At 42.9% G+C, this 17,342-nt stretch overlaps 1 protein-coding gene across 1 annotated transcript; it reads right to left on the bottom strand.

The window, feature by feature from the left end:
* Positions 1 to 8,130: 8,130 nt before the first annotated feature.
* Positions 8,131 to 11,315, bottom strand: Rps27l (ribosomal protein S27 like). Its single transcript, XM_003463587.5, has 4 exons — positions 11,157 to 11,315; positions 10,294 to 10,402; positions 9,356 to 9,466; positions 8,131 to 8,343 (listed from the first exon to the last, which is right to left on the bottom strand). Exons 1-4 carry the CDS (start codon positions 11,160 to 11,162, stop codon positions 8,315 to 8,317), a joined length of 255 nt encoding a protein of 84 aa, XP_003463635.2. The 5' UTR covers positions 11,163 to 11,315; the 3' UTR covers positions 8,131 to 8,314.
* Positions 11,316 to 17,342: the final 6,027 nt, after the last annotated feature.

Raw genomic sequence — 17,342 nt, 5'->3', positions numbered from 1 at the left:
TGGCTGTAACACCCAGAATTTAAAATATTAACCTTTAGTCAAATTTTCTTCATTAAAAAATAAAATCAGATAAGGCCTAAGACCCACTTAGCGGGCAAGTGCCACCAGGAGCTGGTACGTACACTCCTGCTTCACTATTAGATTCTTTCAAAGCCACTTATGTGTATCCATGTCTAATACATAATATCATTAACTTATTTTTGCACAAAGTCACAGTATACATGTTTCCTACATTCCTTTAACGTGTGTGTGTGTGTGTGTGTGTGTGTGTGTGTGTGTGTGTGTGAGAGAGAGAGAGAGAGAGAGAGAGAGAGAGAGAGAGAGAGAGAGAGATCTGGTTAACTCATAGAAACCCAGTTTATTGTAATGCTTGAAACATCATATATCACAACCACATTGTACTATCTGATTTTTTGTTTTTGTTTTTTTGAGACTGGGTCTTGCTATTAAGTTCAGGCTGCCCTTGAGCTCACTTTGTAACCTAGGCTGGTCTTAAACTCACAATTATTCTCCTGCCTCAGCCTTCTGAGTGCTGGAATTACAGGCATGCCCGGCTTTCCTTTTTTTTCCATTTTTCGTTTTTTCGGATGATTTTTACTGTCAGTGCTGTAAGGAATCATTTTCTTGGTTGACTCATATGAAACTGCTTCTCTTACATGTCAAAAACATTTGAATATGGACAGTTTTGTATGGTTGAACCTAACTCTGTTGATATAGCAACATTTTAACATCTTTTTGATATCTTTTCTATATAATGAACAGAAAATGATTTGATTTTTATTTGGATTTACCTATTTACAGTTAATGAAGTTTAACATCTGTTTGATGTCTTTGCTATATAATGGATGGGAATATGGTATGATTTTTATTTGGATTTACCTACTGTTAATGAAGTTAGACTTTTTTTTTGTACTGAGCCTCGAACTCAGGACCTTCTCCTTGCCAGGCAGGTGCTTATACCACTGAGCTAAATCCCAGTTTTTTTATATGTTGATCTGTCAGTTGAATTTCCTTTAAATTTCCCACTCATACTTTATTCAGATCATGGAAAACAAGAGACTTGATTGTGAATAGGTCATGGATTGGACGATGAATAATCCCAGTAATTACTGTAGTTCTCCCAAGATTAGCAAATTACTCAGTGATCACAACTTCTTCCCATTCCAGTGTTCCTACAATTTTGCAAAGTGATTTGTTACTGTTTCTGTCCAAAGGTGGAGCTATTTCACTAATCCTTTAAAGCTGACTGGCTGGCTTTGACTTGGTTTCAGACACAGGACGTGGTGGAAATAATGTCGCATAAATTTCTGCTGTTTGGCTTTACGGCACCTTCAGGCTTCTACTTTCTCTGAGGGCTCTACTCCAAACCCACCACACAAGGAAGCCAGACTGGCTTACTAGGGGGTTCAGGTGCCCCAGCTGCCAGACATGTGACGGAAGCTGTCTTGAACTTCCCTATCCAGCTGCCCTTGCAGCCAAAGGCAGGCAGCCAGCCACACGAGTAAACATGGGTGAGATCAGAATAACCAGGCAACCCACGTAATTAGGAAAAGTAACCATTCTTATTTAGGCCATTAAACTTGAGGCAGCTTGCTTTGCAGTCATAGTTAACATAACTGTGCTCTGGTAGGCTAATGAGTTAGAGGTAGAACTTGAAAGCACTTGAATAGAGAAGAACTCTTTTTGACTTAACACTAACTACTTTGTATATGTGATTGTTTATTTATTTATTTATTTATTTATCTTTTTGAGACAGGGGCTCACTATGCAGTTTAGGCTGGCCTTCAGCTCACTTTATAGCCTGGGCTGGTTTTGAACTTGCAGTGATCCTCCTGCCTCAGCCTCCCGAGTGCTGGAATTACTGGCACATATCACCATGTCTGGTTTGTATATGCAATCATATTTTATCTTCAGAACAACTCTACCTAGGCACAGTGACTCAGAGCTGTAATTCCAGCTACTTGGATGGCTGAGACAGGAGGTTTTGAAAATTCAAGCCCAGCCTAGGCAGTTTTGAAACCCTGTCTCAAAAAAGCAATGGCGGGGGGCGACTAAAATCCAATTATATAGAAATTATTAGCCGGGGATATAGCTCAGTGGCATGGCACCTGCCTGGCAAGTGCAAGGTCTTGAGTTTGATACCTAGTACAAAAAAATTATTATCCTTTTCCCCAAGGTCACAAGCCATTTACCACTAGAACTTAGTTCAAACCCAGCTATATTTGACTCTAAAGCTTGTCCATTACTAATTAAACTTTTTTTTTTTTTGGTACCAGGGATCAAACTCATGATCTCATGCTTGCCAGGCAGGTGTTTGTGCCACTGAGCTGTATCCCTATACTCCTCGCCCCTAAACATATATATTTTTATGGGACATTGTTTACCAAATTGCATTGACAAAACTACATGCCACTAAATGTTTAATTAGTAAATCTGGCTGTAACTAAGTACATAACTTTCAAATTAACACAAAGGTAAGCCAAAGATAACACAGTAGAGTAATGATCTTATATACTACCACACCGTTCTCAAAATTTAAGAGATGAAATGAGAAAATAAAATATTCATGAACACTGAACATCAGGCAGGGCTGAGACCGAGTGTTCTGGACTCAGTCCAGAAGGGCAGGGCAGCTCCGGTGTTTGTTTCTAGAGAATAATCAGCCCTAAATCTGCTTCCCTAAGGAAAATCTAAAATGTAGGCTTTTTAAAAACTATGTCTCCTGCAATTATGTAATTTAATAAGATACTGTATTAATACTGTACTTAGAAGGTACAGGGTATTTTGGTGGCATCTGAGGTCTGTAAGAAGAACAAAACAGAATGCTCAAGATAGCCACATGTAGAACAGTACCCTGTTAACGATGCAGAAAAGCTGGGGCATCTGCCAGAGATGGGTTACATGGTACTAGCCAGTCAGTAGCAAGGAAAACCAGATAATGCTCCCAGATAGACTGCCTGCAAACCCACCAAAAAAATGATTGCAGAGGATATCTGCAGTTTCCATGAAATTGCAGGGGTTTCAAGAACAATTATTAAATATGCCTTCGGGTTGAAGGAAAAATCTCTAAGTGACTATGATCCTGACCTCTAACATACAACTTTGTAGGGGTATACTGTTTTCTAAGGTAAGGTTTTCCTAGGTGAATCAGTCCGTATTTGCTAGAGAAACATATATAATACAAGATATACAAATATATATAAGACTGTACGAGATTAGCTTGCAACAGCCATCCACAGAATAGGATGTGCAAACGTACTGAGGGTCTGTCTGCACACTGGAGATCTACAGAGTCCAGTCAGAGGCCTGGGGCTCTCTGCACGGTGAGAGTCCATGTCAGCAGGCCTGGGAGTCTGCCCAAAGGCTGAAGGATCTGTGGCAGAAGCTGAAGAGTCTGCGCTGGAAGCCAGGAAATTACATCTAAGGTGAAGGTTGAGACAGACGGGAACAGAAACAAAAGCAGGTCTGTCCTTCATTTCCCCTTTGTACCAGGTGACAAGCCACCCTGGGGTGTGAAATTGCTGAGCCAATTTAGTTGAGCTTTCCTTACTCAAGTTCACAGAGTCAATCAGCCATCACAATCCACCCCTTGTCAACTTGACAACCACACACATTCCTTTTTTTGGTACCTGGGATCAAACTCACAACTGTGCATTTGGAAGGCAGGCACTTATACTGCTAAGCCAGACACTTTTTTTTTTTTCTTCTTTTTTGAGACAGGGTCTCGCTGTGCAGTTCAGGCTGGTCTTGGGCTCACTTTGTAGCCTAATCTGGTCTTGAACTCTCAAGGATCCTCCTGCCTCAGCCTCCTGAGTGCTGGGATTACAGGTGTGAGCCACCACGTCCAGCTAGACACGTTTCTTTAAACAGTCTCCAGGTACAAAGACAAGCCCATAATTACTCCTAATATAACTATTCTGCATACAAATGGAAACACCAATTGCCTCCCCAGAAATAGGAAACAAATTTTCTTTGGGTGAACATTTCATACTCTTAACATTTCATAACTTGAACATTATAATATAGGTTTAACAATCCTTAAGAACTAGTATTAAGTCTGTCAACATTATATTACACTAGAATTGTATCAAGAGAGAAATAGTACAATTATAATCCTTGTTTCTGTAGCTGAACATTGAGTCACAGCTGATATTTAGAACTACCTTCTCCCACTACCCATTCTGTATTCCCTTGGCCTTCAGCAAGCACCTCAGCAGATCTTGGTTCCTACCCTGGTGGAGGGACCCATACCTTCATTCCTGAAGCTTCTGGAGCATTTGTCATTGTGCTTGAATTAGATTGTTGTAGTTTTCCATTGACTTTAACCACAGGGGCACGGTAATACTAAGAGGAACCCAAAGGGATCTAGTGCACTCCAAGTATATTCTTTTTTTTTTTTTTTTTTGTCTTTTTCCTTTTTATCAGTACCAGGGATCGAACTCATGACTGCCTGCTTGCAAGGCAGGCGCTTATGCCGCTGAGCTAAATCCCCAGCCCCTCCAAGTATATTCTTTATTTGCTACATTGTGGAGTGATAGACTAATCTCCCCTTGTCAATCACCTTGAGAACACTGTGACTCTTTTTAGCTTGGTTTCTCAGAGGGATGAGGAGAACAGAATGACCAGGGGTAAGTCTTAGCTTCCATCAATGGCATTATTGTTGTGTTTCCTGGCACATGTCTTTCCCGCTCTGGAATTAAGACTTCCAAGCCAGCAGAACATAAGGTAACAGGAACAGAAAGCAAAAATTTGCTAGTGGCTCTGATACCATTCCCATTTCCACACCTTGATTCCTGACCCATGAATCCTGGCTGTGGGTGACAGAGTACCATGTAAAAGACACTGATTCACAGCATGTACAACCCTTTGAAGAACCTTGCCCAGCCCTGCAAGCTTTTGCCACCTAGCCATGCTGTAACCGTGTCCTCAAAAGACTTTTCCAACTATCAGTCCAGCCACTTCTGGATGGTAAGGAACATTCGAAGACCAGTGAATTCCCTGAGCATGAGCCCAGTAACTCACTTCTTTAGCCATAAAATGTGTTCCTCAGTGAGGGGCAGTGCTATGTGGAATTCCATGATAGTAGATAAGGCATCCCGTGAGTCCACGAATGATAAGTTTACCAGGGGTCAAACTCATGACCTTAAACTCACTAGGTAGGCACTGACACCTCTGAGCTAAATCACAGCCATGGATGATGGTTTTGACAGAAGCATTACATTCAGGAAACACTAAATTCATATCCTGAATAAGTGTCTATACCAGGAAGGACCAAGCATGTCTCTTCTATGATGGAAGTGGTCCAATAGAACCAACCTGCCACCAGTTTGCTGATTGATTACCTGAGGAGGTGGTACCATATTGGAAACTCAGTATTGGTCTCTGCCTGCTGGTATACTGGGTATCAGCAGTGGCCATTGCCAGATCAGCCTTGGTGAGTGGGAGTCCATATTCCTGAGCCCATGCAAAACCTCCATCCCTGCCACTATGGCCACTCTGTTCATGAGCCCACTGGGCAATGACTGAAGAATGGCTGAAGAAAGTTGACCACTATCTACAGAACAGGTCATCTTATTCACTTGATTATTAAAGTCCTCTTTTTGCTGAGTGTTTTTTGGTGAGTGTTTACATGGAAAACAAATATTTTCATATCCTTTGCCTATATGGAGAAGTCTACCCATGTATTTCTTCCCCAGATATCTTTGTCACCAATTTTCCAATTATTTTCCTTCTAAATTCCTGACCAACTAGTGGGATCACTGGCTACAGCCTATGAGTCAGAATATAATCACACATTTGGCCATTTCTCCTCCCAGGCAAAATGTACCACCAGGTATGCTGCCCAAAGTTCTGTCCAATGTGAAAATTTTCCTTCACCACCGTCCTTCAGGGATGTCCTGGAAAGCGGCTGTAATGCTGCAGCTGTCCATTTGCAGGTGGTGCCCACATACGATGCAGAACCATCTGTAAACCAAGCCCTAGCCTCTCTTCCTGACAGCTGATCGAATGGTACACCCTGGCCACAGGTGCATGCTGAGCGGCAGAAGGCAGTATAGGAGCCCCGGACATCGGGGCAACTTCTTCATGTAATCTGCTTACACCTTCTTGATCTACTCTGGCTTGATCACATATGTAGCATCTCCATCTAATGACAGACTGCGCACAGCCAACCTCATGACTCGGTGGGTCAGCTAATACCCAGCTGCCGGGAGGCAACTCAGCTTATATGACAACTCAGTGTCCGTGGTGAGGTGTTTCCAAGGCCCAGAACCAGACCATTTAATCTGATTTTATTGGTACATTTTAGATACACATAATGATCATATTCATCATAATTTGTACCTGTATAGGATACAGGTACAAATTTCCCTCATTTCCCTACTCTCTTCTCAGCCTGCCCTCCGCTTCCTACTTACAAAAGCTTTGTTTCCATGTTTTGTTTTGTTTTCCTCTTTTCTTCCTTTCCCTCTCCCCTCTCCCTTACTCTCATCCCCTCTGGTATACCGGGCATCCGCAGTGGCCACAGTTCAGCCTTGGTGAGTGGGAGTCCATAATCCTGATCCCATGCATAACCATGTAGGAGTCTAGGAGCTGAACGCCCTTCTTTGTCAGGATCCTCCCAAAGGCCTCCCTCCCCCGCAGCTTACAGGGTCGCATTCTTTTCCCTTCAGTGCCCTCACCTTTATATAATGCCCTCTGAGGATAAGCATTAAATTTAGAATACAGTTCAGTCAATCATTGACGAGGGCCCGTGTTTGGATTCTCAATCTCAGGCCTGCCGCTAACGGATTTTCTTTCTGGACACACTTAGAAACTTAAATTTCTATCTGGGGCTGGGAATTTAAACCTTTGAGCTCCTTATTTCATTTTATTTGTCCTCAGAGTCAGATTTAAAATTTCCCATGGATGGGGCTGGGGGTTTAGCTCAGCGGCATAAGCGCCTGCCTTGAAAGCAGGCAGTCGTGAATTCGATCCCTGGTACCGATAAAAAGGAAAAAGACAAAAAAATAAATAAATAAATAAAAAATAAAATTTCCCATGGAAATTGTTTTCCTTCACTAGTTTGTCTGGAGATGCCAGTATCAGCCACCCACCATATTTCCCACTGTGCAAAAAATAATTCAAAACTTTCACATATGGAGTCACTAAGTTTCCTTTTTCTTTTCTGAAGAGTAGTAATATATGTATTGAGGGAAACAAAGCTTCTGTCTCAAGAGAGACAGAAGGGGTCCGAAGTGGGCTGCCCCTGAGTCACTAAGTTTCTTACATCTCACAAATTATTAACATACATGGATCTACACTGCATAGTACCCTAACAGTTCACACCAAGGACCATCAGTATTCTCCAAAGAATGAGATCATGGCATCTTTAGGTCTCATCTTTAGAGAGCTGACTCCAGGAACCTCTAAAGCCATTCAAGTATTTGAACTTTGTAATTCTGTTTCTCTAGCACCACTCTCCTTACGAAAATCTGTGTCAGTGTCTGCTAGAGAAACATACGAGATACGCAAATATATGTAAGAATGTACACAACTGGCGTCTGCTTACATGGAGACCAAAGAACCCTGCTGAAGGTCTGGGGCTCAGTGCAGTGCCCCATGCGCTGCTTCATCAGGAGGCAGAAGGATCTGCACTGGAGGCCAGGAGACTGTGTTGGAGGCGAAGGCAAAGACAAGCAGCTGTCCTTCGTTTCCCTTTTACCATGCAGGTGACAAGCCACTCCCAGCGGTGTGGAATTGATGAGCTAATTTAGTTGAGCTCTTACCTAAACTGACTCAGTCAACCATCACACTAGGCAAGAAAGCAGTAGACCTGGCACAGTAGGAGGAACTGTGCCAGAATAGGTAGAACAGAAATTAACAAAGTTTGCTATTTTGGTGTAAGCATGGGTCAACAGCAAACAACCTGACTTGACAGAATTTTACCTTTTATAACTGGAAAGTGTAGCTGTCATAATCCTCAAAGGCTACTTTTACTCCTACACTCCTAACAATCTGGAAAAGGTCTGAAACTTAGGTATTTAAAGCTTACACTCATGAAATGAAACACAAACTAACTAGAAGGTACTTTCCAAATGTTTCGACCAAACTCATATACACAGTGTAAATAAAGGAACATACTCTCACACATTTTAAAATTAAAAGACTTGTCCATAATCAAAACTTTATTGAAAAACTGCCATCAAAATAGGAGATCAATGCTGTGCACCTTACAAAATCAAACGTAATTACATATCTTGGTAGGTTCATTACAATTACTGAGCTTTTATGATAAGGCTTTCTGTGAAAAAACAAATTCAGAAGTTGTAAATCATTAGTGTTGCTTTCTTCTAAATGAGCAACCTGCAAAGGAATCACGACAGTACAGTAAACAAAAGTTTATTCCACCTTTGGTATAATTTTATGGTCAAAGTAACTTATGTAAAACAATTAAGTTTTAGGAATATCAGATTAATATTGATATGTAAACTATCCTTTTATAATACAGATTTGCCTATAATAAAAATCTATTATATCTCCGTATATTCCACTATGGCCATAACTGTCATTCTGGTTTCTCAAAAAAGATAAGGGATCTATTTTAAGACCAAGAGCCTGAATTCAAAACTTAAAAGTCTTCTTAGGATAGCTACAGCTTTGCCTTTGAACCATGTGTCACCAGATGTACACAAAATTCTAAGATCATGATGTGAAGTATTCTCCTAAGAAGAATATTATTTAATATGACATGCAGGGTTTGTACTCAGATCTTACTACCCATACCAAATAGATCCCAGACTCACTACGCAGCCACTTACAACTCTCCCAGTAAGAACACAGAATTTACAACTTCCCAAAATATCACAAGCAAATTTCAAATACCGTCATTGTAAATCTGCAAGTATTACTATGAAAAACTATATACACACATCATTATTTTTTCTTACTTTACTTCAAAGTGAAAGCAAATTTAAAATAAGATTTTTATACTAACCATTCAGCAGTTGTTCATATAAGTAAAACCCGTGGCATTTTTAATTTATACATTTTTTGTTCCTTAGCCGATAATGGTTTTTAAAAACCTGTCTAAAGTTCTATGTACCAAGAAAATATTTTAAATCCTATGGTGTTAAAAGTCTCTGTCCTACTAAATATAGTTACTCTTACTTTCATTCTAATTTACTTTTATTCCAAACAAAGTATGTGAACAACTACAAAAAAACCGGGCTTTACAAACATAAGAAAAAAAAAAAAAACAGGAAGAGATCTTTGCCTAAACTTATCCAGTAGAACTGGACACTCTTTACTTTAAAAGCCCACAAGGAAAAGTTTTCAAAATCTCATCTCTGGCTTAAATACCAAGTGACTGATATACCTTCTGTGAGTCTCGCCTTTCCTCCTGTAGGCTGGCATAAAACGGTTGAACAACCTACACAAAGAACCACTGTCTGGGCATGGCTGAAAACTGTGGTAATCTTGTAGCAACCTTAAAAAAAAAAGGAGAGGCAAATTAAAACTGAGAAGCAGATGAGATCGCAGCACCTGTTCCATGTATTTCTAGTGGTAAGTCATGTTTTACCTATTTTCTGTGAAGAATTAAGAACCCCAGTGCTGTCCAACAGCAAGCCATGTATGTAACATAAACCAGTCTAAAACCCAGCACATATGTTTTGTCTTTTTGAGACAGGGCTTCACTGTGCATTTCAGGCTGGCCTTGAGCTTATTTTGTAGCCCAGGCTGGCCTTGATCTCTCAGTGATTGTTGGCCTCGGCCTTCCAAGTGTTGGGATTACAAGCATATACCACACTCCACCTAGTACCCAGCTTTTTAAAAGGTGAAACAAATGCCTTATTGAACTTAATATTTCCCCAATATTACTATTTCAACACATAATTTAAGGTTCTTGGGCATCTTTTCTTTTGTTTCTGTGGTGCCTGTCCGAAGTCCAGTAAATGTTTTACTGTTAAAGATTCTCTCTCCACTTTGGCCACAATTCAAGAGTTAATGACCACCACGGTAAGCAGCAGAGCTTCAGGGTGAAGAATCAACAGAATTTTTCACTGCATCATGAAAAAGAAAACTCATCCTCTGAACAGCTTACTAAGTGAAACGCCATACACCGAATGCCCATCTCGCCCCCAACCCTTACGAGTATGTCATGAAACTACTATGGTTGTTAATGTCCCATGTGACATTCCAATTCTGTCATCTCACTTCTATTGAAGAGGATCCTCTGTATCTAACTGTACACACCAAAACAGCCGTCTCTATGCAAATTCCCTTTAGAAAAAGAATTAAGATTTGAAATTTTACCTGGACATTTTACATCCATAAAATAAGAATTTGGACTTTGAACTAGCCGTTTCTTTTTATGTTTCTTCTTTTCCTCTTCCAAGGAAGGGTGTAGTAAATCTCTGGCCAACTTTATTAAAAAAAAAAAAAAAAAGGCGTATTATTATTGCTGGAGTTAAAGCACAGTGCTGACAGGTTAAACCATACGAGAAATACACAGGCCAAACAGGACTAACAGTCATACTTGGTAGAGACAATACTTCAGATATCAAAGCTGTTTATTTTTTTAATCTGATGCTAACTTTCAATACTTTGTGCTTCCGAACGTCCTTGCAATAGGACTTCAGGACGATCCGGTCGCATATGGTAAAGCTAACCTCGTTCTTCTTCACTCAACTGAGTAACTGTCCTTAATAAAAACATCCGGCAAGATAAGTAAAACCCAAACACACTGGAGATCTTTGTGCCCACCCCTGCCCGGGGGATTCCTGGCCCTGGGGCTGCAGCTCTCTGCGGAAGAGAGGCTGAGCGGAGCCGCTCTGGACGCAATCAACATGCACAGCAGCTACAAAGCCAGTTTTCAAAGGCAACGAGCAGGACAGCGCTCCCCAGACACAGCAGAAGGGCGAGAACCGTCGCGCAAGAAGACCAAGAGGACCCCAACCCCGGGGCCCGGCCGGCGCCCCAGCAGTCCCGACAGCAGCGCCGCGCGGGTGGGGCCGGGACCGGGGCCGGGGCCGAACAGGATCTACTGCCTCGCTAGGGTATACCTCGCTAGGCCGGGCAGCGCGCGCTGCGGGCCGGGGCCGCGCGCCCGGCTGCCCCCATGACCCCCCACCGGCAGAAGGCCGGAGACAAACCCGAGCCCGAAGTACACAACTCACAGGCATGGTGATCCTCGCCAGCCGGCAGGGCAGCTAAGACTGCAGACGCCAGCCGCGAGGCGCACGCGCTCGGCCGCTCGGCACAACTTCCGGGATAGAGGCGGCAGGGCCAGGGCTGCGCGGCGGGGCGGGGCGGCCGCTCTAGGCGCTGCTCTCGGTGGTGGGTCGGTGGATCCCGCCGAAGGGCTAGCTGGAGGGAGCAGGAGGTACCGGCTACAGGACGCTGGCTTCACCCCCACCGGCAGCGCCTCGGTTGGCTCGGCAGCTCAGTTCACGGCCCTGAGTTCTTTTGCGGTGGGCACATAGGGCGGCGCGATTGTCCCTGCGAGCCTGTAATCACGGCACTGCGGGGGAGACCGGAGCAGGAAGGTCGCGGGTTCGAGCCCAGCCTGGGAAGCTCAGAGACGTAGCGAGACAATGTTTATTTAAAAAAAAAAAAAATTGGGAATCAGTGCGAAGGCTCTGGTTCAATCCCTAGCACGTGAAGTGAAGGAATGATTAACTATTAATGGGAAAAAGAAAGTTGGTGAAGTAGATTAGGGTTAGGTTTGGGTTTGCTTTCTGAGGCTCCTCCCTCCCCTCCGAGGGACAACTTGGAAGAGCGACAGCCGGACAGGAGCTGGCTTTAGCGTGAGAGACAGGCTTGAAGGGCGGGAGCCTGGGCGACGGAAAGATGAGCAACCCGAGACGCTCGCTTGGAAATAGCCCCAGCCCGACGCCCCTCCTGGCCTCTTCCCACCTTCCACCCATCTGCCAGACGTTCGTGTCTCTTCTGCTATCTCCCCCTACTTCGGCATTTACGGTTCTTGCCCTGATTTTTGACATTAATGCCACAGCAAACAGTCCTGTGCACAAGTTTTTGTGTAGCTCTTTGATTGTTTGCTTAAATTCCTAGAAGAGGAACCGGTGAGTTAAAAGTTTTGCATATTTTAAGGTTTAAAAAATCAGTAGCCAAAGTACCCTCCGAAAAGGCAAACCGATTTTTTTGTTGCACCCTTGTCAGTAATGAGTATTGTGTTTTTGCCTGCCCCACTCAGTCCAAAAGAACTGCGGAGTGTTTTGTCTTATTGCATTGTTGTCTGAATTAATGTTCCTTGTATGCCAATGCTGTCAGACTTTTCTGTTGGGATGGTCATTTAGTTCATCTTTATTTGTCCTTCTATTCTAGGGATGTTAACCAGAAGTTATATATGGTGCAAATTTTGCCCCCACTTGTTTCCTGTTAAGTTTAGTTGTTGGTGATTTTTAAAATCATTCTAGCCCAGCGTGGTGGCACTTGTCTGTAATCCCAGCACTTGGGAGGCTGAGGCAGCAGGACTGTTGAGTTCGAGGCCAGGCTGGGCTGCAAAGGGAGTTTGAGACCAAGGCCAGCCTGAACTGTGTAGTGAAACGCTGCCCGCTCCCCAAAAATCATTGTAACTTTTTCATATTATCTATCCACACATCTTTCAGACCTATTAATTTGTCTTTTCCTCTATTGTGTTTAGGCAGGTCTGGGCAATTTAGGATCAACCCAATATAATGCTTTCTTCTCTCTCTCTTTTTTTTGTACCAGGGATCAAACTCATAACTTCCTGCTTGCAAGGCAGGTGCTTATGCCACTGAGCTAAATCCTTGACCCTCATTGTCATACTTACTTCTTTTACTCCCCCCTCTCCCCACACACCAATACTGGGAATTGAACTCATGACCTTGCACTCACCAGGCAGACACTTTTGTCACTGAGCTAAATCCCTTTCCCTTCTTTTACATTTTAAATAACCAGGAATTTATTTTTGGTACTGTGTAGGTTTCATGACAAGTTCTAATGATCAAAACTAGTTGTGGCTTCAATTCTTTAAACAATGCCCAGTGAAGGGCAAAACCCCCTTTACTTTCTGGGACTCTTAGGCATCCTGAGAAATAAAAAGCTCACAGTCAAGAAGACTTAGATGCACTCTTTTTTTTTTTTTTTTAGACAGTGTCTTGCTGTTTAGGTTGGCCTTGAGCTCACTATGTAACCCTAGTTGGCCTTAACTTGCAGTGATCCTCCAGCCTCTGCCTCCTCAGAGGTGGAATTGCAGGCATGCACCACCATGCCCAGCTCTAGACTCCAGTCACCACGTAACTTTGTCTTTTCTTCTTTGAAAGCTCAATTTCTCCCAGTTCATCCCCAGGCTACTGCACTGATGGCAATATTAGGGGCCTATGGGCAGAGTCCAGAGCCTTGGTAGCTTGCTGTCCCAGGTCCTGCAGAAGGAGTGCCCCCTCCCTCCCCAAAGTGCCTAGCTGGAGCTGTGGCCACTCTCCTGAGAACTCCCCAACTGTCCATCTGCTGGGCCTGGGAAGGTGCCACCCACATCTCCCAGTGTGCACTCAGCTCCCTCCACCTCCCCAGTCACCTGCACAGCACCTGTGTGCCCTCCTGCCCTGAGGAGCTGCAGACCCTGGGAAAATGCACAGATGTCCACACAGGTTAGGTTGGGGCCCCAAAGAGCTGCTCTAGATATGTCAGATCCCCGCCTTTCCCCAAATAGAAGTTTCCAAAATGAGGCTCAGTGGTTTAGTCTTATTTTCACAAAAGTAGAAGTGTGAGTGGAGTGGGGTACCTTTCCACCCCATTCTTCAGGTTTTTCTGAGAAGCTCAGAAACACATGTTGCCAGCATGTGTGGGGCTAAAGTAAGGCCAGCCCAGAAAAAACACAGAGACCAAAACAAGCTATGTAAACAAGCTGTTCCAGCCCAAGAAGGCAAGGGGCCAGGCCTGCCAGGCGATGGGCTCCTAGGCAGAGGGGCTGAAATTGACATCATCTTTCCCAGCATATAAACAAAGGTGCTACAGTGGCTGAGCAGTTCCTTTCCTCCCATCAGGAGGATAAGGGCTCCACCTGACCCCAGCTTTGTCTTTTCGTTACTTTTTTCATCCTCTCAGGGGCCACACTGGGTCGCGGCATATGGCACCAAAACACAGACAGGGTGAGAGATGCGAGGGGACACTTCTCATGTGCGCACACGTAGGGGGAGAAGTGCATTGGTGTAGGTCAATAGTCATCACTGGAGTGTATTGATATCGGCTTCATCAGGTGTAAAGAGTGGGGCATTCAAACTCCTTTATTCTCTAGGCCCAGTTATAAATGGGCCTGAGGGAAGCCTCTACCCCTTAAAAGAAAAAAGAAAAAGAAAAGAGGTATATTGGTTATATCAGCTGTGTAACTATGGGACAGACTTATCCAAAAGAATCACAAATGTATAAGGACCTGTTTGCTGTATGTTTGATTCTAGTATTTACATTCCTTCTGTGGATCTGGATGAAACAGGGTTTTAATAATTTTAAGCTTCTTGAGACAACTATAAGGGAACTGGCTCCAGGCACTGCTTCAGAATCAATTCCCGAGCAGGGAAAAGGTGGCAGCATGACCACCCCCATCCTGATAACCTTAACAGAGCCACTAACTGTCCATTCAGCAAAAGCTTCAACTGTCTGTCCAAAGTGTAGAGGACGGTATCACTAGGCCACCGGATGGAAATCCAAAACTTCCAGTGGGGCCTATGGCAGCCCTGCCAAAGAGTAGGGGTGTGACAGCTTTGATGGCTCCCTGAGATGGCCTTGCCCTGGCAGGCTCCTAGTGGTTGGTGGGTAACGTGGTCCTGATTCATGGTTTGCTGATTTCTGTTTACAAAATGCTCTTACGAAAGACAATTTCAAATAACCAACAGGACAACAACTAACCTTTAAAACTTCTAAAAATTCAACATTTGGCTTTCACAGCTGATGATAGATAGGCTGGTTCCAGCATATCAGTCTCACTACGGCTTTGCAGTGGGTTTTGATATCTGGTAGTGTAAATTCTCAAACTCCATTGTTTTGCAAAATTGTTTACTGCAGGGGTACTTGTTTCAAATTCTCCATTAATGTAACTACATTTATTTAGGTCCTTTCTGCTTTCTTAAGTCAGTTTTAGTTTTCAATACACAGACACCATGCAGCTTGCTAAATTTCTTGAGTTTGTCTCCAGAAGAAGAAATTGTAAATTTACATACTTAGGAGGAAACTGAAAAACAGCTTAGAACAAGACTAGGGAGAAAACAAACCAACAGCAATCAGCTGGGCCTCTTCAGATTTCTGCTCCTCTCACTGTTTCTCACAGGCCCCAGGCAGGGGAGGGTACCAAAGCCTCCACATGGGTTTGGCCCAGACATCAAGGTAAAGAAATAATGTTGCTTATTTCAGCTGTAAGGAGAAATCAGGGTTATGGTTCAATCTCCTGAAAACACAGTTCCCTGGATTATTATATTACTCAGTTGTATTCTTCCCTTGACAAAAATTGGAAAATCTACAAATAAAAAAAGGGCACCTAAGGATTTTGGATCTTCTGGTACTTATTAGAGAAGTGAGACACAGCTCTGGCCTGCCAAAGCACCCTGGCTTTTCCTATCACCTGTGCACATGCTTTATGCATCAAAAGTTTACACTGCACTGGTGCTCAGATCCCCAGCAACAGGAGGGCCTCCAGCCCAGAGCACAGCACCACCTGCATGTCACAGGAAACCCCAAGATACCTAAATACAAAATGCAGTTTACATTTTCTTTATACCTTACTGCAAAAATTCTTTATAATCTTCAGGTCTAAAAGTAAGTTAAATGTGCTCACAATTTAAATTTCAAAGAAACAAAAGGAGAGTTCACCTCATAATAGATTTCAGTTGGCAGTATATACCATTTAAAATCTTTAAATTCTAATACAGATGTAACTACCTCAGCAGATAGATAATGTAATCAAATAAATCAAATCTAAAATGACTCCGTTGGAATGATCTACGTACTGGACAATAAAAGCACCCAGTCCAGTGCTAATGTGGGGTTGAGGGTATGCTTGTGTTTTTCCGGGAAAAGCTAAATGACCTCTCTGGGTGCCAGTGTGTGCTGTCTGGCTGTGTCATGGGCCCAAACCCAGGAAAGAAGTTGATTCCACCGCTCAAGAAGCTGATGCTCAGTCCTATGATGTCTTGGAGACCACGCCACAACCCATAGAAAAAGGTGACCTAGCACCAACCTTAATTGACCAGATGCCCAGGAGATGGTAACCAAAAATAAAAAGGTCCAAATAGATGACAGAAGTGCATGCTAAGTCCTATGATAAAAATATGTTAATTATAGGTAAGATTTTGTCTTTTTTCAAATTCTTTGATAAGAGATCTCTGCTAATTGACCTACAATAAATGTGACTGGTCTATTTAAAGTTACAAATTCTACAATTGTAAAAATTTTGTGTAATTCAATTTGGCTAAAATATATTTGAGTACACGCTGATTGTGAAAGATGTTTGTAAGTCTGTCTGTATATCTGCTTGTCTGTTTGTCCAGTCTGTTTAGCTGTAGCTGGAAGTCGCTGAGCTAGTGATCGCTCACACACGTGGAGCCAATAGCACAAGTGCCTGTACAGGAGTGTCCAAGAGGCCTGAGGTGCCTGAGAAACACCCTGAGGACAGGGGGTGCTGGAGGTGACAGGTGTTTGAACCCTGAGGTACGGGGTATAAGAAGCGAGCTAGTTCAGCAAAGGGATGTGAAATAGCCCCAGGACCTTAGAGAGTTCTTGTGGACACTGACAACTCTGTGTTTGTTTCTATATTCGTTTGAATCTGTACTGATTGTCTGTCCGTTTGTCTGTTTGTGAACAGCTGTTCTTTCTATTTTGAGCTCAACAGTTTTTCTCTTTTTTCCTGTTTCTTTTGCATTTTGGGTCATTTGATCAAGGTTTATTTGAGTTATAGAATTACAAAACATGTTTCCACCTGGTCCAAATGCCACCTGGTTTGCCGGCTGGTCCAACTGATGCAAACTGGTTATGTAAATGTAGTATATGTCATTGTTTGCTGTTTACTTGAACTTCTTATTTAAAAAATTAATGGGCTAAATGTTGTAATTGGATTTTTCATAAGTCATCAAAAATTATATTAAGATAATTAAACAACAATCTCTTGAGGAGCCGAGCATGATGGTTCATGTGTATAATAACTCAGGAGGCTGAGGGAGAAGGATAGTTTTGAGTTCAAGACCTGGGCTATAAAGTGAGCTCAAGGCCAGCCTGAACTGCATAGAGAGATCCTGTCTCAAAAAAGACCAAAACAAACAAACAAACAAACAAAAAACAAAACAAACAAAAAACCCTTATGGTTTGGATTGTTGGGCAAGACTTAAACTAATGAA

The sequence above is a fragment of the Cavia porcellus genome, unplaced genomic scaffold (genome assembly GCF_034190915.1).
Source record: "Cavia porcellus strain 051 isolate PalLab524CR breed Dunkin Hartley unplaced genomic scaffold, mCavPor4.1 scaffold_38, whole genome shotgun sequence".
Taxonomy (NCBI): Eukaryota; Metazoa; Chordata; class Mammalia; order Rodentia; family Caviidae; genus Cavia; species Cavia porcellus.
Note: the sequence above shows the minus strand (reverse complement) of the source record. Positions and strands in the feature narration are given on the sequence as shown.

Excerpts from the sequence above, each read along its gene's own strand:
- Rps27l (XM_003463587.5), bottom strand. Across the intron at positions 9,467-10,293 it reads TATGGATGTAAAATGTCCAG|GTTGCTACAAGATTACCACA; the intron begins GTAAAATTTCAA and ends TTTTTTTTTAAG. Across the intron at positions 8,344-9,355 it reads AAAGGCGAGACTCACAGAAG|GTTGCTCATTTAGAAGAAAG; the intron begins GTATATCAGTCA and ends ATTCCTTTGCAG.